Here is a 26,512-nt window from a genome sequence, read left to right on the forward strand (position 1 = left end):
CCTTACAAATTACATACAAAGACCAGCGGGGTAGGAGCGGGACTTACAGTCATCCTGGATCTAAAGCAATGGCAGAAAGACGGGGAGAAAAGGCAGCAAGGCCCACCCCCAAGCTGCTCCCCTGGGAGAAGACGCACGGCGGAGGGAAGACGAGCTTTGATACGGCCCGCGCCCGCAGTGCGGGACGCCCGCCCCAAGAGGCGCTGCAGCCCTGTGTCCCCCACGAGGCCCCCGTACAGCTCCGACGTGCCAGGCACCGCCTCAGCGACGGCTCCCAGAGCAGCTGAGTGCAAGGCGCCTGCACTCTTGGGGGCCCACCTTCCGGGAGGCGGAGGGACGCACACGGTTCCCCCGGGGAGTCGGCGGGGCGCCGGGCGGAGCCGAGGCAGAGCCCCTGAGGCGCTCTGGGGGCCGGGCGCGGCGAGGAAACGGCCGCCAGGCGACAAGTGGGCCACCACCCAGCCGGAGCCGCACGGAGGGAACGCAGGAGGCGCGGAGCACGGGACGCGGGCCGGGCGTTGCTGCTCACCTGAGGCCGAAGAGCGTCACCCTGCCAAGCTCGCTTCTCCCGCCGGGAGGGCGCCGATCCGCGCCTCTAGCCCAGGCAGCCAATGGTAGAGCGACTTGCGCCAATTGACAGGCCCCATGGGCCAACCGCTGGCGCATATGGGCGGGACCCAGCGAGCCTGAGGGGAGACGCACACGCTAACGGTTACTAGGGACGCACCGAAGTCCCTGTACGGCGCCTCGGAGGAGCCAAAAGAAATGGCGCCTCGGCCAGCCCGCTCCGGCGAACGCCGTTTCCTCTGGTCTCAGGGTTCAGAAGGGTGAGAAGCGAGGAGCTCGCCCCTTGGAGGCCTCGACCTGAAGGCAGGGAGGGTAGGGCAGCTCCCTCACGGCCCATCATGCCCGCAGGGTCCGGGACCGCCAGGGCTGCGGCGCCCGCAGTGGCTGGGTCGGCGCCCCGGGCCCCTACCGGCTCTCCCAGCACCTGCAGGCGGACCCACGGGCGGACAGGGACCCAGCCCGGGAACGAGCGCGGGCGCCTGCGTTGAGCGTTAACTGGAGGCGGCCCCTTTCCACGGGCTAAGTCCGCGCGGCGACGCCGGGACAAAGTCGGCCCATTGTGCAGACGCAGCCGCCGAGGCGCGGAAGGGCCGGGGACGCTCTCAACTGACCCGCACTTTGCAGCCCCACGCAGACACACACCCGGCCGTGTCCCGCTACCAGCCCAAGAGCCCAGAGCGACTCCCAGACGCCTCTCCGCTGGCCTGCAGGCTCCGCTCTGCACGTGGGGCCCCAACTGCCCCTGCCCTCTTCCCACTTGTCGCCTCCAGAGCCTCCTGTGCACTAATTACCTGCTCGCTGGAGGTGAGGCCGGCGGTGGGTGGGTCTGCGGACAGGCGCGGCCTCGTGGGTGGACTACAACTCCCGTGAGGCTGTGGGGCCGCACAAGCGCGTGGGATTCCATTGGCTGGGAAGGCTCCGAGCTAGGAGCCCTGATTGGCTGAGGAGCCCGAGGCGACAGATTCCGGAAAGGGGAAGAGCAGCCAACATGGCGGCGGAGCGCGGCGCGGGCCAGCAACAGTCGCAGGAGATGATGGAGGGTAAGCGGCCCCGCGGGGCGGCGACCCAAGGGCCCAGCGGGCGGGAGGCGGAAGTCCGTACCGGCCCTGCCCGAGAGAAACGGGCGGCCTGGCTTCGGCCGCGGCTCGGGCCCCGCCGCGCGCGACCCCTGACATCAGCCAGCCGGCGAGCGGGGGTGGCCCTGGACCAGGACCCGGGGCCGAGGCGGTAGCGGTCCTGAAGGGGCGGGCGGCCTGGGAGGCGCCGGACCCAGGGCCAGGGGCTAGCGGCGGCGCGAGCCGAGCGCATGGGTGGAGACTAAGGGCGCGGTGGCCCCGCAGCCCGGGCGTCCGCCAGCTGGTGGGAGCCTCGCACCGAATCTTTGAGTGTGACCCGCGAGGCTGGTCCCTGGACAGCTGACAGGAAACAGGGCGCAGGGCTCCCTGGGACCTGCCCGAGTCAGCTCATTGGTGAACGTGGCAGGGGTGGAGAAGGGTCCTCTCGGAAGCGAATGGGACATGGGGAAGGGGTGACGAGGAGGCAAGAGACTGAGTTATAGAATCGATGGATGGGTTCATGGGTTCAAAGCTATCATAGTTTCGAAAAGACTAAATTCAATTCTTTCGCTTTGTTCAAAAAAATTGTATGCATGTTATGCATGCGTATAATTACACACACAGTTACCCATGGTTGGAGAGTCGGTGGTGTCTTAGATTGCTTGTGTGCTTTTAGAGCTGCTGGTTCCGTGGGGACTCCAGAAGAGCAGCCAGTGTCTGTGTGCAGAGTGCTAAGGAAGGAGGAGGGGAGGGGAGCAAAGGACGAGTTGGCATGTTTCAGAGCGATGGCCGCTGGAGCAAAGCCAGCTCCGAGCTGAACTTGAGGGATAACTGCACATCAGCCTGGTGGGCGATATGTTGAGGGAGCCATCAAAGATCATTTCAGGGGAAGGAAACCACACAGACAAAGGTGAAGGGGTGTGAAAGAATGTGACCTATTTGGAGGAGAGTTCACCAAGAGTGATAGTGGAGCTGGCAGGAGAAGGTTGTGGAGGGCCTTGGTGGAGGGGAGAAGCACTTGAAGGGTCTTGGACTTCGAGACCTTTGCATCTTTTTAAGCAAGGAAGCAGCTCATCTTACCCCTGTTCTTCCCACCCTCCCGCCTACTCCTGCTTCCTCTTCAGCTGTTTCCAGGTCTTGGGAAATGGCAAATATGAAAGCCAGGTGTTTCCTTCTCGCCCCACTCCAACCCATCCAATTAACAAGCTCCGATGCCTCTACTTCCTTAATGCCTCCAAATCTTTCTTACCTTTCCCACTGCCAGTGCCTTGAGCCAGTCCATTGTCCTCAAGGCCCCAAAGTCACCTTATCTGCTGATCTGCTTTGCCACAACCCTGTCCAGGATAGAGTCCCAAGTTTCACCCTGGCTGCCCTTCATTAGCTAAGGTTCTCCCACCCTGGGCTCGGCTTCACCTGACCATCCCCCAGCAGAACTTGCTATCCCTTAGTCTTGACCACAGAGTGCCCTGTGCCTGGTAACGACTGATTTATTAAATGTCTGCCTGTGTATCCTGCATGTGCTTTTGTGCCTTTTCTAATTTAGTCCTGACAGCAACTCTGAGGTGTAGGTGCTATTCTGGCTCCTTCTACTGATGAGGAGACTGGGGTCTGTCTGGAAAAGGCAATAACATAACAAAGCTGTGTCTTTAGGACCAGATACAAACTCAGGAAGGACCACTGGCATTCCAGAAATTTTTGGAGTCAAAGATCAGATTTGGATTTTAGAATCGGATCAGATTCTCTGGCAGTGGAGAATAGATTAAACAGAGCCAGACAAGCCACAGAGACCAGTCGGGAGGCAGGCAGGAGCCCCGGCAGTGGCCAGGGCAGGAAGGAAGGGAGGGAGCTGGATGTTTTAGAGGTGAATTTCATCAAGACTTACCCAGCAGTCCTTCTTGGGTGCTGCTCTGTTAGGCCCAGTAAGAGATACAGAGATGAAACAGAGCTTCTTCTCTTCAAAAAGCACACCCCTTTGGAGATAAGCTGTAGTCAGAGAAAAGAGAACACTCAGTGTGGTTGACTATTCCAAGTAATCTGTTAGTGCTTCAGGTCTTCCAGACAGGCTTCCAAAAGAGGTTGTAAAAAGAAAAAAAGTTAGGAAAAAGGAAAATTATTTGACAATCTTGCCGAAGAATTTTCACCAGTCTGCCACATTTAAGCATTGCCTAATTTATTAATTCAAGAGGTGTTTACTTCCCAGCCTTTCAGAACTTTGTGCTGGTCTCCACGCACCCCGACATTTAGCATCAGTGACCTTTCTTGGGGTCTTTAGCATTCCTGGCTGTCTTCTCCTTTCTCATTAGAGCTCCCCACTGCCCACAGTCTGATTTGAGTTAGTCTTGATTTCTTTCAGAACGTGGGCCTGTGAACTGGGCTGGTTTTCTTGGCCAAATGGATAGTGGAGCATGGATGAAGGTATGTGGTGGGAGGGTCACAGTGGTCCCCTGTGCGTGGGTATCCAGGCCAGCGTGAGCCGAGCAGGAGGTGCTTCTCTGCTGTTACTGTTAGTGCCTTTCATCACAAACCACCAGGGCTTTCAGAACACCTGGTGTCTCTTCACCAGTTCCTTGAGGGCAGGAATAGTATGTCGCTCACCTTCATACCCCTGCGGCTCCCTGCTCTGGCCCCCTAGCCCCCGAGCTCTCCCCTCCACCGGATACCTCAGATGGTGCCGGGGACACACATGGAAGACACTCAAATGTTTGTTGAACTGAATTCAACAAACGTTTTTGAATTTGACTTACAACTGGATGTCAATATGTTACATGTTCCTTGAAGAGTCCCCTGAGGCAGACGTGAGTGCTCACGGGTGCTTGTGGGTTCAGTTGACAGGAGGGTGGAGTCCGAAGAGTCAGGCGATGACGAAGGGAAGAAGCAGAGCAGCGGGATCGCGGCGGACCTGAGCGAGCACAGCCTGAAGGATGGAGAGGAGCGGGGGGAAGAGGACCCGGAAGGTACCAGGCCGAGTTAAGCACCTTAACCTCACTAAGGGAGCTGCAGGCTCTGCTGTGTGGGATCTGCCCCCCCGGGGGTTGGGGGCAGGGAGGCCTCGTGGACGGGAGCAATGGGCCCTCTGATGGGCTCCCTTAGGCTCCAATATTCAGCACTTGCAGGCAGGGTGAAGTTTTTCCTGATTCCCCTGAAGGAAAATACAGTTACCAATAATGTTGATACTAGCGTGTCATCTGGGACAGAACCAAAAAATTGTTTTATTAACCGTGTGTTGGGAAAGCAAGATTCTACATCACATTTGAGCTGGCGGTGCTCTTTCCCTTCGTGGTCGTGTAAACTCGCTTTACTGCCTAGAGAGGCCGCTTCTGAGCTCTGCTCCACTGTGCTTACAGGCCTGAGGGTCAACTCCTAAATTGTTTCAGCAATTAACAATAACAGAGTGGATTTAGAGATGCGAAAACTAAGTTCTCAGCCCATAATGGTGGTTTTTCACCCTCCTCAACCATGATCTAAGCCTTTTTTTGTTTGCTTGCATAGGAAATCAATTTACATTGAAAAGAATGAGAAAAACCATATGAACAGACAGAAAGATGTCCAGGATATGTCATTAGGTATAAGAAGCAGAAATTTTACAAACAGTACACATGTTAAACCTTATTTTTACGATAGTAATAACAGTACACAGTTTTACCTACTCAGGAAACACGTCTGACTTGTGGCGGCCCTCTCTAAACCACAGGTTTGGGAGGGTCTCTTCTAGATTTTTGTGTAATATGTGGATATTTAAGTGTTAATAATCATACACTACCCTTATGGTAATAAAAACAAAACTAATTTTTAAAATAACATGATGCTCTGTGCCAGTGAAGATGATTGGTAACTATGGCAACCTAATTTTAAGGCAAAAGGAGATTATTACCACAGAAGTACCAGTCATGTACTCTGGAACTCGAGTCGGCGAGTCGGTATTCTGGAAGTGATGTGGGTGGAATAAGTACATGGAGGGACGGGCGGAAGCTCTCCTTGCTGTCTGACTTAGTCACAAAAAGGTGGGAGTGTCACCTGCCCTCCCATCTGAACACCTGGCACCGTGGAGGATGGGAGAGTTGACGGCGCCCTGTCACAGGCTCCCCCACAGGTACATGGCTACACAGTAGAGCAGCTGGGCTGGGACCCGCTGGGCTGGATTCCGTGTTCTCTCCTCCAGAATGCTCACTGGCTGACTAGAAGGCCTCTGGGAAGGTGCATTTCTGCTCGTCCTTGGGGAAAGCAGGACTTGCCCCTACCTGTATTGCTTTACGTCTTCAGTTCAAATAAAACCAATTCAGACATGTCAGCTATTACCTCTCACTTATTTTCCTTGAGTTATTTTTTTTAAATGATGAGTGATAGGTCGGGAAAGACGGCTGGGAACTTTGTTTCAGAGGTTAAGCTGACACTCTGAGCAGCTTGCCTGGTGCTGGATGCATTACGAACAGAACCCCTTAGAGCCTGTGACCACATGTCCTGCTTTGGATACCAGGTGGCCTGGACACCCTGCCTTCGTGGTAGAGCCTCTTGCATCCCAACTTCCAGAGTCATTCATGCCGCTGGTGACGCTGTCCTTTGGAGGGGAGCATTTGGGCGTATCTCTTGGTTCTTCCCAGCTTAGGTTGGCTGACAATTTATAAAGCTGTGGCTAAACTAGAGAAAGTAACATTTTTTTCATTAGCCGTTGTTGATCATTATGGAAAAGGCGTAGTGAAAAGGCTGTGCGGTGGATTCAGGCAGTGTGGGGCCCGACTTCTCTGTCAGGCTGCTTCTGCATCAGGGCACCTCCCTGGGGCCCCCAGTTGAGGGCCAGGCTAAGCAGAGGCTGTGAGCCTGCTCTGCGCAGAGCAGAGGCAGCCGTGCTGCAGGGAGGGACAGCAGTGGGGTCACAGCCAGCCCCCCGGTGTGCAGGCTCCCACCTCCCACAGGACCGGTGGCCTGGTGTCTGCAGCAGGAGACAGGAAGCAAGAGCAGGCCCCGGAGAAGCGTCATGCTGCGCACACCCACATCAGCTCAGACACACGTGCTGAAATGCATCCCCATGAACGGAGGAGGGGGGTTCGAATTCAAGGCCGTTAGCTCCACCGCAGGAGCCACAGCCGCTCCCCCTGGGTGGGCGCCCTGCCCCCAGAGACCTGGCTCTCCCAGGTAGAGGGCCTCTGCTGAGATTAGCTCCCTGGCCTCCCAGGCAAGACGTGTTTAAATTATTCAGCTAGGCCCTTTGATCTTGTCTGTTGAGCTGTGCTTCATTCTGGTTTGCTCTTTGCAGAGAGAAGTACTTGTAGATGCCAGGCCACGTTCCAAAGCAGTAAAAGGCACATCCCAGAACAGCTGACATGCCCAGCATGATCTATATTCAAATGGCCCGTTTTATTGCCACAGACAAGAAGGGAAAGGCTGTGGGAGGCAGGCTGCTGCCAGCTCCGAGGCTCTGGCTTCACCAGAAGGTGGCAGTGGGCGGCTTCCTGGCCGCTGACTGGGCTCACCTGAGGCTCAGTCGCCTCCCCCACCCCATCCCCTTTCTGCCAGCAGCTTCAGACTGTTTCCTTTCTTGGGAAGTTCAGCGGCACAGAGGGGAGTTTGGAGACCTTTGCCAGTAGCTGCGTTCGGGAAACTGAGAATGCTTGAAAGGGGACAGTTGCTGGACAGGGTGTTGGCGCGCGGCCACGCCGTCCACGCCCCCAGCATTGCCCCCTCATCTCTCCTCTGCATCCCAGGCGGTCCTGTGCTCTAGGCGCCTGGCTCTCTGCTCTCCACTGACGCCGGGCCTGCTGCCTCCTGGAGACCCGGGGCTCTGAGTGGGCTTTTTTGCTTCTTGTTTTTTTCAGAAGGACAAGAGCTGCCTGTGGACATGGAAACCATTAACCTGGACAGAGATGCAGAGGTAATGCCGCCTGCTCAGCCCAGCATCAGGGGCACGGCGGAGCCCTCCGGCCACCAGGGCGTCTTGTATGAAGGTGCCAGGTTATAAGTGGTGTCCCTGGAGGAAGCTGTGTGAGCCACCCTTGATTGGGTTAGGTTCCCCGTGTTCTGACTGTTTTCAGTACCGGTAATTGGCATCCCCTTTCTGTTGAACCACTGAGAATCATGGCAGATGAAACGCCTTTGATTCATAGATTGGGCCGAATGATTACATTGTAAATGGCGGGGGGGGGGGGGTCCTACCACTCCAGCACCTGGAAAGCAGCATGTGTTGACAGTTCGGGGCGTGCAGGGGCTACACGGAAGGGCAGAAGCTCCCAGTGTGTGTTGATGGCCCCTGGGGATTCCCAAGCCCGCTGCCGGCCACCAGCAGTGACAAGATTGAGCCACCTCCTCAGAGCACAGGCTTTTGTGCTGTGCCAAGGGAGCGAACGGTGCAAGAGAGGGTTTACCATCGTTTGGGGGGAGGGTCAGTTCTACCCGCGGCCACTGTACATCGGAGCCAAAGCGGAGAACATCATGCAGCTCACCCCTGCATCCCAGGCACCTGCCTGCCGTGGACGCCCTCACCTCCGCCCACCTTGCCAGCCTCCCCGTGGCTCCTGTTCCAGGAAGCACACCTTCGCCATTTTGCCGCAGCTCAGCCAGACTTCTCTTTGTTTCAGGACGTTGACTTGAATCATTACCGCATTGGAAAAATTGAAGGATTTGAGGTGCTGAAGAAAGTGAAGGTGAGTGAGAAGAAGGCGGTCTTTTGCTGAGAGGTGAGTCTGGGACACTCCTGAGCCTGTCCCACCTGGAGAGTGTGGATAAACCGGATCAGAATCAGTTCTGCGTGAGTGACAGTCCTCGCAAAGGAGCCAGGCCGCAGCAGGAGCCGCCGTCCTGCACCTTTTGATCTGAGCAGGGCAGGGTGTGTGGAGCAGTTCCGGGGCTGAGCGGTGCCCCAAGTCAGAGCCTGCCTACAGTCAGGCACAGACCACCTGTGCAGTCCTAAACTCACGTCAGTTAAACCTGTCTTCAGACGGAGCCCACGGAGGCTTCACTCTGCTGGGAAACAGCACCGCCCTCGCCCCAACTTGGGTCTGCTCAGTGCGAGGCCTGCTGCCAGCCTCCCTGTGGGTGTCTGTCCGTCCTCCCCAAGGTCACCACCTTTCCAGAGAACAGGCGATGACAGCCGTCTTCCCGCCCGGAAGGCTTGTCCTGTGTCCTGTAACAGCTGGCACTTTATCCTGGCCTCCCTCTTGCCTGTTTCAGCTGTCCCTTTTGTGTCCCCCAGACTCTCTGCCTCCGTCAGAATTTAATTAAATGCATTGAGAATCTGGAGGAGCTACAGAGTCTCCGAGAGCTGGATCTTTACGACAACCAAATCAAGAAGATTGAGAACCTGGAGGCGCTGACAGAGCTGGAGTGAGTCATGAGTGAGGCCTAGGGAGATACCGAGGGGCCCACCTGCCAGTCTCCCAGAGCCAGCCCTCCGCCCCCGCTGTCAGGCCTGGGAGGCCCGCCCACCGCCGTGCACCTGGCTCCACGGTGCCTTGCTTGCCCGCAGTCTCAGCCCACAAGTTAAACCTTCGATTGGAGGCTTCCAGCGTCTATCAGGGCACCATCTTGTGAGCACAGCATCGGGGGCCCTGCAGGCTGCCCCCTGCCCTCCCCAGGGTGATGCGCGGTCCACTGGGGGATGCACCTCCGCGTTAGCTACATTCTGAGTTCTGTGTGGCCTGTGCTCACTAAAAATAAGTGTTTTGCTTATTCCCAGGATTCTAGATATTTCTTTTAATCTGCTGAGAAACATTGAAGGAATTGATAAGTTGACACGACTGAAAAAGCTCTTCTTGGTCAACAACAAAATCAATAAAATTGAGAACATAAGCACCTTACACCAACTGCAGATGCTGGAGCTGGGGTCCAACCGCATCCGGGTAGGTGCAGGTGTGGCCGGCGGCGGTGTGCCCGGGGCAGGGTGGGTGCGGGGAGTGGCTGGCAGTGCTCTCTGTAGCTGCGGGAGCCCGAGGGCGGGGGCCTGGCCTGCCTCCTGCACACGCGCCCCACTTGCTCCCCGTCGAGATCACGGCAAACTCTCAGCAGGCCGTCCCAGTGACGCTCTGCCTGAGGTGAGCTGGTCAGCCCGACACTCTGCTTCTGAAGACGCTGATGGCTGTGTTTCCTGGCGAACCTCTAGGGATGAAAGGGTCCCAGACGCAGCGAGGCGGCCCGCAGCAGCCCTACCCGCAACAGGGCCGCAGGAGGCAGCTGGCAGCTTGGGGCGTGGCTGGCCCGTCCTCCCCGGGACCGGCCCCTGCGTAGCATCAGAGCCTGCCATTTGCCAGGCTCTGCTCAAGTCTAAGGACATGCAGCCTGGTGTCCTTGGAAGCAGATGGAGCCCTTTACCCAGCTGACGTAACCGCTGGGATGCGCCTGTGGAATGGGCCCTGCCTGGGAGGGCATCACAGGAGGACACATCGGGAATGGGTCTGCCAGCAAAGAAGAGAGGGTTGCCAGGACAGAGTGAGGCCGTCTGCCGCCAGGAGACCACTCAACCCCCACCCCCGCCCTGGCCCCCACAAGGGGCGTAGCACGAAACCTGATTCCCCCCACCCGGCCTTGCTGGGCCACTGAGGGCAGGCTCTCCGAGCACACCTTCCCCTCCCTCCGTGTGGGGAGTGCCCCTCTGTCCAGCTTCTGGAAGGTTACAGCACACTGGCCAGTCCAGCTGAGCCCTCGTGAGCTGGCAGGCTGCAAACCAAGGAGAGCGGTTCTGGCAAAGGGCCTCTGTGCCAGTTGGTGGTGGTAAGATGGCTGAAAATAGCAAAGCAGCACATTTAAAACTAGAGACAGACCCAGATGTCAGCGTTTTATCGTGTCTCCCTACGGAGTGTTCCGAGAGGAGGTGGCCCGTCACAGGCTAAAGCAGGCGATGGCAGCTAAGCGTGGCCTCCCTCTGGGTCTTCACCCTCATGGAGTCCCGGCCGTGTCCCGCCGACGGGCCAGGTGACGCACATTCTGCACTTGCTGGAGGCCCTGCTGCGTTACCTAGTCTGCTTATTCAATGTCCACTGAAAAGTTGATGGTTAACCTGCTTCGAGAGAGCTGTGAACTCAGAGGAGGAGGGAAACTGAGGTCGAGTCTGAGCACCGTTCCCCCCCACCCCCGGCTGTGGCACCATGGCCTGGGGGGGTGGTTCCAGCCAAATAGTGGAGCACACGGTCGTAGCAGGGAGAAGAAGGAAGGTGACAGGAACTGAGGGAGGGGCCAGAGGGCCCCGGAATGGGGCCCGGGGGACCTGCTCCCAGGAATCCAGGATGGGCGTCCCAGGGTCAGAGCTTCCAGCAGCCCTCTTCTGTGGACACTTGGGCTCTGGGGGATCCGTTTTTAACAGACTCCGCATAGAACAATGTAGTAATGTGTTAACTCATTATTAATTTCAGAACTAACTTTAGAACTGGGGGCGACTTTAGGAGTCCGCTTGTCTGTGGGTTTTCGAGCTCTGTCCCCACAAACTCCAGAGCTCTGAAAACTCTAGGGTTGGGAGTGAGTCCAGGAGAGCAGGCCTTGATCCCCGCCTTCCTGCTTTCTCAACCCTGTGCTGTCAAGTGGGAGTGCGTGGAAGGTTTCCAGAGTGGAAAGCTCCATGACCAACTGTCCGGGGCTGAAATCCTGGGGCCTTTCCTTTCCCGGAAATCTGACAGCTACCCTGTCCTGATTTTCACAGGCAATTGAAAATATTGACACATTAACCAATCTGGAGAGTTTGTTTTTGGGGAAAAACAAGATCACTAAACTTCAGAACCTGGATGCCCTCACCAACCTGACAGTCCTCAGCATGCAGGTATCCATCCGCCCCACTCCCCCACTCCCCAGGGCCGGGGCTGCCAGGCAGCCCACTTTTATCTCCACGATCGAGGCTTCATTGCCCCATCAGTGAGGGGGTGAAACGCTAGAGTCACAGGCTTTGTACATACGTAACTCACATTGAACTGGAATTTCACTCTTAAGCATCACACTCTTTGTCCTGATAAAAGTTCTGGGTGGTTTTAGCCAGAGAGGCTTGTTCAGCAGGTTGAGCTTGTGCCAGAACCGCACTGGGCTCTGTGGGGGTTGGGGGGCCATGTCCGTGCAGGCCGGGCGGTGGGGGTAAGCACCTGCACATACCTTGTCTCCTGTTCCTTTTTGTCTGAAGCAAACAAGTGGACTCAGACCCTAAAGGCAGGATGTGCTGGGGCGTCTGGGCGCCGGCCGGGTGTGGCGGGTCCCCCAAAGTCACATGTGCCTTTCCAGCAGTTGTTCTGCAGACTTCTTTAGAAAGAGGGCCTTGTGCCTTAACTTGGGTTATAACATGTGCTGAAAGAAATGAGGATTAAATTTACCCTAAAATATTCTGTGACTTTGACGTTGTTGAATTACTATATTAAGTAGCGTAGGCCTCCCCCAAGTAGACAGGAAGGTGAGTTGTTTGCACAAAAGCCTTTAACCCTGATGTGTAAATTTTAGCCAGTGCAGCAGACTTGAAATTTTGCCCTTTCTCTGTGTGCAAGTCCCATCCTGGCAGCTTTAGGTGGAATGCCCTGTTTTCAGGAGTCTCCAAGACCAGCAGCCCCATTTCCTAGAAGCCATTTTGTCGCTCGCCGCCCACGCTGTCCTGACAGCTGTCGGTCTCCCCCTCCCCCTGCAGAGCAACCGGCTGACCAAGATCGAGGGTCTGCAGAGTCTGGTGAACCTGCGGGAGCTCTACCTCAGCCACAACGGCATCGAGGTCATCGAGGGCCTGGACAGCAACGTAAGGCAGCAGGCGGGGGGGCGGGGGGCCCGGGCAGGCGGGCAGGCGGTGGACGGGGCCCCGGGAGGGCGGGCAGCAGGCGAGTGCGGGGCCCTGGGTGGACTCAGGGCACCAGGCAGGTGGCACGCACTGGTTTCCAGGGCCCTCTCCGTAGGGTGGTTGTCCCTCAGGGTTGAAGGTGCTGACCCCTGATGCAGGGAGCCAGGTGGTCCCTGCTCACCTGCTGGGACAGGCAGGCATGAGCGGCCGGGGCCTGAGGGAGCAGAGCTGTGCAGGGCCTGAGCAGATTCACTGCAGGGCTCCCGGCAGCCCTGTGGGCGTTGGGGAGGATTTTTAAAAAGTGAACCCTAGCTGCTCCTGGGTGCCCCCATACCATGCAGGGTTAGCAGGCGTCTCCAGCTCCCCAAGCCCCTGCTCAGCCCTCCCCGCCTCGCTGGCCAGGCCTGTCCCAGGCCCACCTGGGAGGGCATGGCAGGCTGGCTCTGAGCTCCAGGAGGCCCCTGTCCTCTGCTGCCTTCAGGCAAACCTGCTCCTCCTCAGTGCAGTATTCAAGACAAATAAAATGCTTTTACTCGTTCAATTTTACTGTTTTTTTTTTCCTGTTTTGTTTAGTTGCTAGTGAGTGTCACCATTTTGGTCAGTTCTGTTGTAAACACAGCATTTCAGTCTTAGTTAAGACTCTTTTGGCTTTTATGCCTCAGCCCCTGGGCCTAGTCACCATTAATAATGTTTTGGGGAGAAACTGCCTTCTAAATTTTACTTCACCAACATGTGCATCAAATTTTAGAAGAGCTAGGGCATTCCTGCAATAGGTCTCCTCGCCTTCCTCCTCGCCTTCCTCCTCCTTCCAGTCAGGCCAAGTTTACAGAGCTGGCGTGGAAATGGGGGGCAGAGTGCTGAGAGGTCAGCCAGAGGAGCCGCTCAGGAGATGGCATGCCTGCGGCGAGTCTCAGGCAAACAAGACAGGGTGAGAACTCGGGGTTACCAGCCAGAGCACAACACCGTGGGCTGCATCAGCACCAGACCCTTGGGGGGGCCTCTGAAACAAAACAGTGTGAGAACACAGTTGTGGCTCTAAAGGCGGTTGTTGTGACCCCCATCATGGTCAGACATGACAGTCTTTCCCCCGAGATCTTTATTCGACCAGAGGCCATGTGTGTCCACCTGCATTTTCTTCTAAGCTTTATCTATTTTAATTTACCTGGGAGGTACTTTTGTGGTGTGAGGTCAGGAAGTAGCGTCTCTTCTTCCCAAATGGCAAACCTGCTGTCTGGACAGTGCAGGCGACTCTCGCAGTGTGCCGGGCGCCGCCTCTGCCCTGTGGCTGCTGCTCCTGTCCCGGGCCTTCTGCCCTGGCCTGGCAGGTGGTGGCATGGATGTGGCCATCTCTGGTGTGCTCGCTCTCCCTACGCCATCCCGCTCCTTTTTTTTTTTTTTTTTTCTTTTTAAGCAGTTCTTACTGGTTCGCTTTTGAACGAGCTTTCAAAACACTGTGCAGCCCCTCAGAAAAACATGATACAGTGTTGAGCGCATACCCGCATCCTTGTGCTCAGGGCTTTGGGGCCAGATCCGGCAGCTGGACACCCCGGAGCTGAGCCTGTGCTTGGGCTGCGCGAGGACCAAGCCACAGCTGCTTTGCGGTTTCTGTGTCTGCACACCCAGCAGAGCGGGTCAGGGGCTGGACCTGGCCTGACCCACCCTGCTGCCCACTGGGCTCCTCTTTGCAGAGTTCTACTAAGTCCCTGTTTGCTCCAAAACCCCCAAGCTCTGCAGACAGGAGCCTCCTGGCCCGTAGACATCACCCTGATCTGAGCAGCCGTGTGGGCATAACGCAAGCGGGCTAGGGGAGCCCTTGGAGCCAGAGACGGGGCCCGGGGCATCAGCATCAGCAGGGTTGCTGGCTGCCTGCTTGTGGGGGGCGGGGGCAGGTGTTTTTATTTTATTGAGACTTTTTTTTAACTTTCCCTTAAGACTTGGTTTGGAAGCAGAATCCCAGGAATGCAGCAGGAAGTGTGACAAGGGAGCCCTCAGTCAGAACCGGGCAAAAGTAGGGGGATAAATTCTGAGGGGGCTGTCAACCCACCTATAACGTTTCCCTTCTGATTTTAGAAAAACTTGCCAATTGTTTTTTCAAACATACTTCAGCCAGCAATGCAAGTTTTAATTAAAAGACTTCATTTTCACTACAATCTCACTCTGATAAATTTTAAAACTCTGATCTTTAAAACAAATATTCCTCAGGCTGAGCTGATACGTATTGGAAAGTAAGTATCTGCTGGGCGCTTTTGAGTCGAGTCCCCAGCGGGGCCGCACACCCCTTCTCGCCCCGCTAGCTGTAAGTCCCCGGCCCGCGCTGAACCCGCTGTCCCTCAGGCCCAGGCCTTCCTCTGTCCGCCCCTTCCTCCTGGTGGCCTCTTGCCAGGAGGAGGGCCCCTTCCAGAAGCCTGGGTCTGGGCCTGGCAGCACCATCTCCCCTCGTGCCTAGCAGCTTCTTGCCCTCACAACACCCGGGCTCCTCATCCCTAAATGAAAGGAATTCTGTTCTGAGCGTCACTGGAGTTGCACCGAGTAACTATCGCCACCCTTCTTTGTGGTCAGCCCTTCTGCTCAGGTGCCGCAGCCTCCCAGAGCTTTCGGGCAGGTGTTCTCTGCTTCTCCCAGGACAGCTCTCTGTGGGGTCCTTGGGGTCTCACGGAGCCAGTTTCAGATCCTAGTGAGAATGAGAGCTGCATAAGGTGGTTGTGAGGATTCTGTGTGTAAACGAAAGCAGGGGCGGGCGGTGGGCAGGGTCCGCACCTGGTTCACACGCGCCTGTCCTGGGAGGCGGAGGTCAGCCGCCTCCGGCTCCGCGCCCAGGCCCAGCGCTGTGCTCATGGTCACAGACTCTGAACTGAGGTAATCTACGAAACATTTATTTCCTTATTTTAGAACAAACTCACAATGTTGGACATTGCATCGAATAGAATCAAAAAGATTGAAAACGTCAGCCACCTCACAGAGCTGCAGGAGTTCTGGGTGAGTGGAACGCGGGGCTGCTGATGCTTCAGCCGGCTGGTCCCACCGAGTAAAATGTGTTTGAGTTGTGGGAGGGGCTCCGCCTGGAGCCCTGGCTGGAATGAGCTTGCGGGCGAGTGGGCTGTTGTGGGACTTCGGCCCTGCAGTGTTGGTGTCCCCGGGGAGCTTGTTGCAGATGCGGGATCTCGGGCCCCAGCCCACCGCAGATGCAGGTAGAATCAAAATCAGCTTTTTAACAAGATCCTGGATGACTGTCCTGCACACGAAGGCGTGAGAAGCCCTGGTCTGTATGTGCTTAGACCCTCAAACTGCCATGAGACTGGAGGGTCTCCAAACCCAGCCCAGAGGCCAGTGTGTCCGGGGCACAGAAGTCCCCGCAGCATGGGAGGACGTGTTGGGTGGGCTTCTGCAGGCGCTGTGCCGGCACTGGCCTCGTGCTCGTCCTGTGGTTAATGCTGCGCTTCCAGGACTGGTGTCGCAGAGCCTAGAGGAGGAGAAAGATGTGAGAAGGCTGGAGCCGCCTCTGAAGGCGCATGACCCAAGCTGAGGTCCTCGCTGCCAGGACTCCCCGCGGGTGTACTGGGGCACGTGCGTTGCTTGTGCCCAGCTCCGCCGCCGTGGCCCTGCAGGTGTTGCTGTGCACCCGCCCTGTGACTGCGGTGTGCTCTCTCTGACCTAGGGTTCCTGCCGAGGGTAAGGCGTCCTCCTCCTCGTCCGGCTGCTCCGCTGGCCCTGCTCACATCCTGTGTGTGTTCCTGGGCTCGCCTTAAGAGCTCACCCAAGTTTCCCTAGAGCACAGGTGGCCTGCTGTGAAGATGCCCTTGCCCCACATTAACAGCACTGGGTCTCGGGTGCTGTCGGGCTGTGATGCAGAGCAAGTCTGGGAAGACCAGAACCAGCCCTTGAAAGGCGAGGGGAGACAAGCGAGCCACCCTGAGCCAGGGGTGTGGTGTGCAGCCCACCCGCGGGGACGGGGTGGCTGGGTCAGCAGGTGGGGTTGGAGTAAAGGGGTTTGGCCCTGAGGAAGCTGAGAAACCACGGGAGAATAAGGAGGCAGAGACAGAGGGCCTGGGCGAGAAGGAAGGTGTGTCTGGGAGAACTTGGGGAGCAGTTTGGGAAGCAGTGGTTCTGAATGCGTGGCTCTGTCTGTGCCCAGTGGAGCGTGGGACCTGGGTCTGGGACTGTACGAGGCACCCTGGCCATCCGGGGCAGGAAGGCTGGCAGCCCACCCTGGGACACCCAGAGGAATCCCGCGTCTCTGGCCACCGCAGACAGCAGAGCGGGCAGTTTGCACAGTGCTTTGTGGTGTCCAGGCTGGTTGCCTTCTGGTCTGATGGTCACAACAGTTACCCCATTTCACAGCCGAGGGGTGACTTCCAGTGGGGAGGCCACCTGGCCAGGAACGTCCCAGCTCTGCCCTGTGCTCATACCCACGGGGGAAATGTTCTCAGCCACCAGCTGGCCTCTGAAGGAGGAGCAGGAGACCTGTCTCCATGAATCTTTAATGACCCTAGTTCTGCACTTAACTGATTTTCTGTCTGTTCTACCGAATAGTGATGGAAGAATATTGAAATCTCTGAACCATGACTGGACTTGTCTGTTCTTCCAGTTCCCTCAAGTTTTTCTTCTTGTAAAGGAAGGTTTCTATTAGGTGCACGTGTGCACGTGCGTTGGGGATTGTAGCATCTCCCTGAGGGACTGCCTTTATCATGTGCAATGTCCCTGTTACTGTCCTGTCCCCTTGTCCCAGCAGTCCACCTGTGTGCTGTGGCTACAGCGTCTGTCCGAGTCCTGTTTTCAGGGATGCCTTTCTCCATCCATTTACTCTTAACCTGTGTCTTTAAAATAATTAAAATGTGTTTCCTGTGTTGGGTTTTGCCTTTTATCCAGTCTCACAATCTCTGTCTTTTAAGTTGAGCGTTTGCTTACGTTTAATGCAACTGCATTTGGTTGCATTTTGTGTAACGGTTGAGTTTTGAGTTGAGTTTACTGTCTTTCGATTTATTTTTCTCCTTTTATTGGGCCCGTCTATTTTTGGTTTATTTTTTTTTTCCTGCCTGCCTAGATAGAGGGGGGAAAATTTTTTGTGTTGTATTTTATCTCCACTGACGACATACTTGCTTATACTTCTGTATTTTGTTTATTCAGTGGTTACTCTAGGAATTGCAAAAATGCGTTTTTAATTTATCACAATCTGTCTTCAAATAACATTGAATACTTCACATACAACGCAGGGCCCTCACCACGGGGAACCTCCGCTGCTCCGTCCAGTGGCCGCCGTATCTGTCTGTTTTACTTTTAAATACGTTGTAAATCCCACGATACATTATGTCAAACGACTTTTAAAGGAATTTTGAAACAAGACATCTACTCACTTGACCATTTCTGACGCTCTTCCTTCTTTTGTGTACTTTCCACCTGGCGTTTCCTCTCCACCTGAAGAGTTCTAACTTTTTTGTGCGCAGCCTGCTGTAAACCGATCCCTGCAGCTTCGGCTTGTCTGGAAAAGCCTCTCTGCGGTGCCCGGTTGCTGAAGGGCGGTGCCGCAGCCCAGCGCGGCCGCGCGCCGCCCCCACCCACCCCCCGCCCCACTGCGCTCGTGTCCGTCCCCACCCCCACCCCGCCCCACTGCGCTCGTGTCCGTCCCCACCCCCACCCCGCCCCACTGCGCTCGTGTCCGTCCCCCCCCTACCCCGCCCCACTGCGCTCGTGTCCGTCCCCCCCACCCCGCCCCACTGCGCTCGTGTCCGTCCCCACCCCCACCCCGCCCCACTGCGCTCGTGTCCGTCCCCCCCCACCCCGCCCCACTGCGCTCGTGTCCGTCCCCACCCCACCCCACTGCGCTCGTGTCCGTCCCCCCCACCCTGCCCCACTGCGCTCGTGTCCGTCCCCCCCACCCCGCCCCACTGCGCTCGTGTCCGTCCCCCCCACCCCGCCCCACTGCGCTCGTGTCCGTCCCCACCCCCACCCCGCCCCACTGCGCTCGTGTCCGTCCCCCCCACCCCGCCCCACTGCGCTCGTGTCCGTCCCCCCCCACCCCGCCCCACTGCGCTCGTGTCCGTCCCCACCCCCACCCCGCCCCACTGCGCTCGTGTCCGTCCCCACCCCCACCCCGCCCCACTGCGCTCGTGTCCGTCCCCCCCTACCCCGCCCCACTGCGCTCGTGTCCGTCCCCCCCACCCCGCCCCACTGCGCTCGTGTCCGTCCCCACCCCCACCCCGCCCCACTGCGCTCGTGTCCGTCCCCACCCCCACCCCGCCCCACTGCGCTCGTGTCCGTCCCCACCCCCACCCCGCCCCACTGCGCTCGTGTCCGTCCCCACCCCCACCCCGCCCCACTGCGCTCGTGTCCGTCCCCCCCACCCCGCCCCACTGCGCTCGTGTCCGTCCCCACCCCCACCCCGCCCCACTGCGCTCGTGTCCGTCCCCCCCACCCCGCCCCACTGCGCTCGTGTCCGTCCCCCCCCCACCCCGCCCCACTGCGCTCGTGTCTGTCCCGGCCGCTCTTGCCCCGCCCCCCGGCCGCCCTCGTCTGCTGGGGGGCGGTCGTGCTCTTTCCCTCCGGCCGCGCTTTACGTGCTCTTTTCGTCACTGTTACTTTCTGCAGCTTGAGTGTGATGTGCTAGTTCTGGCATTCAGCGGCGCTTTTTGGATCTGTGAATTTACAGTTTTCATCAAATGCAGAAAACTTTCGGAAATTATTATTAAATACAAAGGGAAAAATTATTTCCTGGAAGATTTTTTTATGCTCTCCTTCCCCGTTTCTTTCTGAAAATCCAGTTAACACCTGTGTGTGCTACGGGTTGGCGGGCCGATCACTGAGGCTCCGCCCGCCCCCCGCCCCCCGCCCCCGCTGCTGGCCCATGTGGTTCTGCGTGGTTCTGTCCCTCTGGCTCCGGGCCGTGACCGCCGCCGGTCCACCGTTAGGCCCACGGAGTCAGGCTTTTATCTCAGATGTGCTTTTCCACTCTGAGGGAGCATTTGGTTCATTTTTGTAAATCCTCTTTCTTTCCTCGTGTTCCCTCGTCCTCCTTCCCTCCCGTGGCTGGACAGGGTTTATTAGACGCTGAGCATTGTGATGTTGGATTATTGAGCGTCTGGATTTTTGCTGCTTTCCTTTGAAGTGTGCTGGACTTTTTATCTGGCAGACAGTTAAGTCCCTGCTCGATGCTCCTGAGGCTACGAAAGCTCTCCTGATCTTTTCACAGTGAGTCTGAGAGGCCTGTCCCCTCGGGCCAGGCTGCCCTGCTTCCAGGCCGTGACCCTTCTCGGGACTGTGTGGACACCCAGGCGTTCCCCAGGGCTCTCCACACTGGTGGTGAGAAAACAGACACAGCACGCCCTGCCTGGGCGCGCGGCTTCTGGGCCACTGCTCTTTGGCCTGTTTCACTTGCCTCCAGAAATTCCAGCTACTCTGCCTCCCCCACCTACAGCCACCCCCGGACTCAGCGTGGCCCCCAGGCTGTGCTTGGATCCCTCCCTGTGTTCCAGAAAGTGCCTCCAGGCAGAGGCCAGGGTGAGCACAGAGCACGGCCATCGGTGTCCCTCCCCTCGGGCACTGTCCTGGGTTGCCTGTCATCCAGTGTACAAAGAGAGTTGTCTCATATACAGTGTCCTGCTCTAGAGTGTAACCAAAAGGGCCAGTCCAGCCCCAGTCACTCGTCACGGCCTGTCTGTGACTCTCGCCTCTGTGGAGTATAAGCTCCACCTCCCCAGCCATGTGGTCGTGCCTGACGCAGACCTGGTTGAACGGGGGAAGGACATAGGAGGCATGGCGGGGCAGTTGGGAGCACATGGAGAAACGTGCCTGCAGAGACACCAGATGAGGCCAACGCCCTTGTCTTGACGGCGGCCCCACCATGGCATCTCACAGTGGAGGACAGAGGGCGTGAGCTGGCAGCCACGAGGGTGCAGTGACAGTGCTTGTAGCTACAGGAAACACTGCTTACGTCATTAATTTTTTTTTAAATGCACTGAAACAGATGTGATGTTGCTGCCCCCAACACCTCAGGTGTCCCACCAACGTCCCCACAGCCACACGTGGGGACGGAGAAAGCGCCACCTTGAAGCCTCCGCAGGACCAGGCACTCTGCAGAAGGATGCTTCTTAATGGAGGACAACAGGACCCGGACACGCGGCAGCGTGGCGTCCCCGAGTCTGGCAGCAGGGCAGCTCCAGGTGTGCACAGAAGCAGGGGGACGCAGCCCATCCTAAGGGGGAATGGCGTCAGGAGAAGCCAAGGTGAACGATGGCCCCCCACCCAGGTCCTGGCACTCCCACTGCGGGTTCTCCTCCCCGCGCATGTGCCAGCCTCAGTGACTCGTCCTTGACAGGCCGGATGCGGCAGCAGGGACAGGAGTCCACCTCTGCGGGGGTCCTGGAAAGACCAGCTGTGCCCAGGGGGCCCTCTCCTGCTCTCTCTCGAACCCCCAGCCTTATGTGAAGTAACAGGCACCTCCTTCGCTGCCAGCAACATACAAGGCACACACCCCCTTCATCGGGGCGGTTTTATTGTTGAGAGATGCATCTTGAGAATTCTCCCACAACTCTGCTCTGCTTAAAATATTACTGAACTTGAGAAGAGTAGATGTAAAAATTCTATGTAAATATCAGCCAAAAACCCCCAGACACTGTAGTGGGAGGTACACACTCCTGTGAAGTTTGGATCGGAACCATGAGACAGTCTGCCGGGAACACCCCATCCAGGGCAACGTTCTGACAGAGACCCAGCGGCTGATTCAGGCGGAGGTCACTGAAGAGCAGCGTGTTTGCACCGGTGCCAGGTGCCACCCCGCCGAGAACTTGCTGATTGCAAAGGGGAAGTGTGCTCCCCAGAGTCACCTGGGGTCATAACTTGTCCACGTGATCCAGCTTGTCATCCCTGACAGTGGGGCAGCCTAATGCCATGTCCTCTGATGTGGTTCGTCTGTGAAGCATCCCTGCCAAAAATGCTTGATCTGATCTAACCAGGCATTGAGACCTGACTCCAGTTTATGGGAGGCACAGGGACCAGAGGGACAAGCTCGGGGACAGCCAGGAGACAGGCAGACAGGTCCAGAATGAGGACTGCTCTGCGTTTCTTTAAAAGTCAGTTTCATTTAACAGAAAAAAACTGAGAAGGAGGTGGGGAAGGGCCTGGACTAGAAGAAAATAAAAGTTGTATCTTCTGTGGAGAGATTCTGGAAGAAGCCGAACATCCCTCAAAGGTCGCACCCCGACGCCGTGCTCATTGTGAAGAACTTAGACAAACATAAAGGCCACTTTTTTTCCCCAGTGTGGATTCGACACCGGTGAAGGATTTCGAGTTCCATTTTGGAAAAACACAAGAATAAGCGTCTGCAGAGCTCTGTGTTGGACACATCCTTTACAGCTGCCATCGGTGGTGAGGGAGGTACCCAGGGCCACCTCTGCCGGCCAGACCGCGGCACGTCCTGGAGTTTGCAGAGACAGCCACCACAGGGGGCGGCTGGGACGCGGACGCGGGGAGCACCATGACATGCAGCAGGGAGCACACAGCGTGTGGCGGGGACCCGAGACTGGAGGAGGAAGGGGCGGCGCCGGCCGTGAGCCCGGGGCAGCCGCCAGCAACACTGCAGAGCTGCACTTCCCCCAAGTGATGTGACGTCGCTGCTTTTGCTGAAGGAGTACACGCTGTGGGTGCTTCGAGGTAACGGTGTCTAAGGGATGCGGCCTTTTTAGTGACCCGACAGCGGGGGGTCTTCCTGTAACCACCCCGCTGCCACCACAGCCATGTGGACAGGCCCTCCCGCAGCTCTGGCTTCACACACGGCACCTTGGCCGCAGGGACAGCTCGCGTCGTCCAGGAGATCTGTGATAGATTCACGCTTGCCAGAAAAGTAACGTTTGAGGATTTGTCCTGAAGGAGCTGTCCCCTCTCCAGAGGAGGCACCAGGGGAGCTGCCTGGGGTCAGGTCCCTCAAGTCTCTGCCCTCAGAAGCAGGCTCAGGCTGTCCTCAAGGAAACCACACTGGACCCACGTGAATCCTGCAAAAGGGGCTGGCCTGGGAGGCCTTGCGCCCTTTGTCCTCTGGGAGAGCCATCGCCTGCAGTAAGTTGTGAACAACAGTCTGGCTGTGACAGTGGACCTCATACCAGACCAGGCCCCACCATAAACACAGAGACGAGGCAGCTCTCCTCGGGCAGAGACAGTAGGCAGGTCCTGAGGACAGGGAAGCTCAGAGGGAGCCCTGCTCTCTGCCTTGAAGCAGTTTCCAGAACAAGCAGCTCTGGAGCTGAAGAAGCAGAGGCCAGAGTTTACGGCAGCTGGAGTCGGGACAAGCTGCAGAGAGCTGTGCAAAAGGGCCCTGGAGCCCCACGGCCAGGGATTGCCTGTCACTGTGGCCGAAGGCTGGGCAGTCTGGGCACAAGACCACCGGCTCAAGGCAGGGAGCAGAGCTGGGGCACAGTGGAGCCCACCCCTGCCCGGGTAGGGATCTCACATCCTTGGCGTCTGGCTGCCCCAGCAGTCTGGGCCACGGGCTCAGATGCAGCCCCTCTGAGCCCACGGTCATAAAGCCCCCAGACGGGCTCCAGCAGAGTCTCCAGGGGAGGCCGAGTTTGGCTCCAGCAGAGTCTCCAGGGGAGGCCGAGTTTGGAGTCAGGGCCCGGACCTCCTGGAGACCCGCCCTGATGAAGCCTGAGACCAGGCCTGTGTCACTGGAAGGAGCTCAGGGGTAAGCGAGTTTCGTCCACGGCCACCGGCCTCTCCCCTAGCCTGGCCTCGCTCTGCCGCATGGCACCATCAGGGCCATCTTCCCAGCGACCCGCCCCATGACTCCTCATCTGTAGAGAAGCCACGACTCCTTCCAGCACAGCTGGACGCCCACCCCCTCCAGTGCCCATCTCACCCGGCCGGCCCCAGGAGCCACCTCCAGCAACCCGGCCCCGTCAGGACCTGCCCCCCTACCGCCCCCGTCTGCTGCCTTCTCTCTGCCCGTCCTCCTCCCCTCCCTTAGATCCCGGACCCTGTGGTCATCACTGCCCACCCCCGCCCCATCACACTCACCCAGACGCTGCACACAGCAGTAGCGGGACAGAGGGCACTGATAGGCTCGTCCTGAACGTGCTGACTTCAGTGCTGCCCCGGGGCTCCCCACCGCCAGAGGTCAGCAGGCGCCTGTCCACCTCTCTCCCCGGGTTGGTCTCCTCTGTCCTCATGACTCCCCTCAGCCGATATTCTTGCTGAAGTGGGTGCCCCACATTCGCGGCCCCCGTCTGCACCCTCCCGCCACCGCAGGCGGAGGGTCCTCTGAGCCAGCCCTCTGTGTCTGAGCCCTCCCTCCCCACCCACCACCGCCTGCTCCCACAGGTGTCCTGCCTGGCTGTCCCCTCAGCACCACCCTCTTTCCTGGACCCCCCCTAGTCAGGCACTCTCCCACAGGGACCCGTTTGAGGGTCTCTCCACCAGTGGAGACAAGGCTGGGTCAGTGTCCCCGCCACCCCATCTTACTTCCCAGTGGACCCTTGACCACTGCTCTCCCTGAGGCCCTCCTCCCTTGGCCCGCAGGATGTCACTCTCACCATTTGTCACCCAGTCACCCCCGGCCGTCTTTGCTGACCGTCCTGGGTTGCGGCATAGCCTGGGGTTCGGTCTGGGGACTTTTCCCCTCTCTCTCTCCTCACAAGCATGTCCAGTTGTGTGACTCTGGCTACCACATACGTGCGCACGGCACCCACATCTGTGTGGACCCCAGTGTCTGTCCTGGACCCAGACTCGCGAGTCCAGCTGCACACGCCACATGGGCAGTGCTGGGCGCCCGCCTGCCCCCAAAGCATGAGGCATCCAGACCTGACCGTGTGACTTCAGTCCCCGAGCTCTCCTCCATTTTGCTCAAGCTCAGTCAGCATTCACTCTTGTCTCAAGGTGTTTGGGTCAGAAATCTTGGAATCTTCCTTTATCTCTCCCTTCTCTTACGCACCACATCCAGTGCGGCGTCTTAACTCTACCTTCAAGATCGATCCAGAGTCCAGCACTTTCTCAGTTCTGCTGCTCCCAGCTTGGTCCCAGCTCCCGGCCCCCATCACCTGCGCCGGGAAAGCAGCCACCTAATCTGCAGGCCTGCAGCCCACTCTCCGCGGAAGGGAGTGGGCCTTCCAAAATTTCCAGCCTGCCAAGGGCTCCTGTCCCACTGAGGACTCAAGTCCCCAGAGTCCCCACGATCTGCCCCGTCCCGTCCCTCCACTCCTGTCCCCCCACACCGCCTTCCCCACCGAGCCCCCCTCACACAGAACAGAGCCCGTTCGTAGCAGGTTGTCGGGCCCTCGTGCAGCGAGTCAGCATCAGAGAAGTCACTGTCCCAGTGTGTTTCAGGCCCAAAGGCGACGCAGCAGCCCAGGCTCCATGCGGACCGATGTCATCTTAGAGCAGTGAAATCCAGGGTCCTTTTATGAGGCAGCCCAGTGCCTGTCCAGCACTCGGGCCCCCACACAGCCCCCGACGTGGACCACTCTCGTCAGACCTTCTCCGGGTGGAGCTGGAGCCTCGCATCTCCTACAGGATGATTCCTAGAGCAGAGCTGGGTGGGGGTTCAGGCCAGCACCCTGCCCTCCGCAGCAGTGATGCAGGAGCCCACACTGCACCTCTCTGCCCCACGCCGCGCCCACAGCGCCATGTGGCACAGGGTCAGCCACACAAGCCGGCAGGCGTCTCGGCTTTTCTGGGAGCCTGGAGCCATGGGTGATCCCCCCACCCCACCTCCCATGCACCGCCGAGCCCCTCCCCACCTCTCCCGCGTCCAGAGGCCGTTCTGTCTGTTCACTTGTCCCTCTGCCGTTGCTTTGGAAACAAAGAAACCAGGGCGACCGGCGCCCAGAGTCCCCGGCTAAGAGGCAGGAGGATCCCCTCGAAGGAGTGCCCAAGCGTGGGTGCAGACGCCGTGACGGGCGCTATGACCAGGGCCCTTCTTGCCCTATTCTGGACGGTGGTCTGAAGGCCAGAAGGCTCTTCATGGCCGTGGCGGGTGCCCTGGTGGGCCTTGGCAGAGCTGGGATGGGGACATATGCCCTGCCCTGAGCCCGTCCTGACCATGCATGTTCTGAACTCAGCCATCGAAGACGCTTTGCACACAGAAATGGGCAGCAAGCCCAAGAGAGGGGCCACTCGGGGCCGAGCCGTGAGCATTGGGCCGCCTGCCCTCTGGTCTGCTGACCGTGTTGTGATCAGAGCACAGAGCCTGCCTTGGGAACCAGGACTAGGAGCTGGTGTGTAGGAAGTTCAACCGAACCTGCTTTAACACTTTGCTGGGAAGCCGGGTGGGGCTGGGGTGCTATCAGCCTCTTCTCTCTGCTGCTCTGAACCTAGACCTACCCTGCGGGGTGACGGCCGGGTTAGGGTGGCCAGGACATTCCCAGGGTGATAAGAGGCCCCGGAGGGGCCAGGTCGGGGGCTCAGGGCTGTGTGTTCTGAAGGCTCTCCTCATGCATGTACACGTGTGTCCCCCCAGATGAATGACAACCTCCTGGAGAGCTGGAGCGATCTGGACGAGCTGAAGGGTGCCAGGAACCTGGAGACGGTGTACCTGGAGCGGAACCCCCTGCAGAGGGACCCCCAGTACCGGCGGAAGGTCATGCTGGCCCTCCCCACCGTGCGGCAGATCGACGCCACCTTCGTCAGGTTCTGAACCTCACCCCCCCCCGCCCCCACCCACTCTTGTCAGAAGAACCTCCAGCCACGGTTTTTTAATCCAGCTGCTGCCCCTGAGGTTGTCACTGTATCAGCAGCCACAAACCCAATGGCAATAAAAGGCACTGAGTGAAAACTGCCTGTGTGGTGCCGCTCACCTGGACGCCGGTACTGCCCGCATCCCCGCGCCCCTGGTTAGCCATCCTCACCCTGGAGCCGCACATCAATGCTCCCCACCCAGTGCTGTCTCCTCCTCTCACAACCCCGCTGGGAAGGGTGAGACGGCGGGGCTGGGAGCATGCTGCCCGGGGATGCTCGGGGGCCCAGGGCCTGTCAGCCGAGAGCTTTCCAGTCTAAAATGCGCCAGCTGGTGCCACAGGGTTTGAAATTTCATACATTAAAAAACAAAGCCTCAGGTGAAGACAGCTGTGCCCCTGGCACTGTCCTGAAGAGCGGGGCCACCCAGTGCCCCTGCGGTCCTCGGGGTCGGTGTCCCCGTGCAGTAGAGGAGACGCCTCCCACACTCGCCTGCACTGTGCACGACCCACCT

At 58.2% G+C, this 26,512-nt stretch overlaps 2 protein-coding genes and 1 long non-coding RNA gene across 10 annotated transcripts in view; 1 reads left to right on the forward strand and 2 right to left on the reverse strand.

The window, feature by feature from the left end:
* Positions 1-1,504, reverse strand: part of PASK (PAS domain containing serine/threonine kinase) — a 34,351-nt gene extending 32,847 nt beyond the window's left edge. The window contains exons 1-2 of one of the 5 annotated variants that reach the window (XM_074364701.1): positions 1,359-1,498; positions 530-686 (exon numbers count right to left, since the gene is read on the reverse strand). The gene's annotated coding sequence lies outside the window, so the exon portion shown is untranslated. The other 4 variants (XM_074364702.1, XM_074364705.1, XM_074364703.1 and 1 more) reach the window with 4 other exon arrangements.
* On the forward strand, positions 1,449-26,098 carry PPP1R7 (protein phosphatase 1 regulatory subunit 7). Of its 4 annotated transcripts, XM_074364731.1 has the most exons (11): positions 1,530-1,607; positions 3,976-4,037; positions 4,448-4,588; positions 7,433-7,488; positions 8,192-8,257; positions 8,806-8,936; positions 9,289-9,451; positions 11,242-11,358; positions 12,202-12,306; positions 15,235-15,321; positions 25,784-26,098. In XM_074364731.1, the coding sequence occupies exons 2-11, from the start codon at positions 4,028-4,030 to the stop codon at positions 25,958-25,960; spliced, it is 1,053 nt and encodes a 350-aa protein (XP_074220832.1). In that variant the 5' UTR covers positions 1,530-1,607; positions 3,976-4,027; the 3' UTR covers positions 25,961-26,098. The 4 variants fall into 4 exon arrangements, with proteins under 4 accessions (XP_074220830.1, XP_074220831.1, XP_074220833.1 ...); XM_074364729.1 differs by lacking the exon at positions 3,976-4,037 and having other exon boundaries at positions 1,449-1,607; XM_074364730.1 differs by lacking the exon at positions 3,976-4,037 and having other exon boundaries at positions 1,449-1,607; positions 4,448-4,576.
* On the reverse strand, positions 15,203-18,014 carry LOC141577776 (uncharacterized). Its single transcript, XR_012507254.1, has 2 exons — positions 17,697-18,014; positions 15,203-15,805 (listed from the first exon to the last, which is right to left on the reverse strand). It is a non-coding gene; the product is annotated as an uncharacterized LOC141577776 (long non-coding RNA).
* Positions 26,099-26,512: the final 414 nt, after the last annotated feature.

Source organism: Camelus bactrianus, chromosome 5 (genome assembly GCF_048773025.1).
Source record: "Camelus bactrianus isolate YW-2024 breed Bactrian camel chromosome 5, ASM4877302v1, whole genome shotgun sequence".
NCBI classification, from domain to species: domain Eukaryota; kingdom Metazoa; phylum Chordata; class Mammalia; order Artiodactyla; family Camelidae; genus Camelus; species Camelus bactrianus.

Excerpts from the sequence above, each read along its gene's own strand:
- PPP1R7 (XM_074364729.1), top strand. The coding sequence starts at position 1,556 with ATGGCGGCGGAGCGCGGCGCGGGCCAGCAACAGTCGCAGGAGATGATG. Across the intron at positions 12,307-15,234 it reads TCGAGGGCCTGGACAGCAAC|AACAAACTCACAATGTTGGA; the intron begins GTAAGGCAGCAG and ends TCCTTATTTTAG. Across the intron at positions 15,322-25,783 it reads CAGAGCTGCAGGAGTTCTGG|ATGAATGACAACCTCCTGGA; the intron begins GTGAGTGGAACG and ends GTGTCCCCCCAG.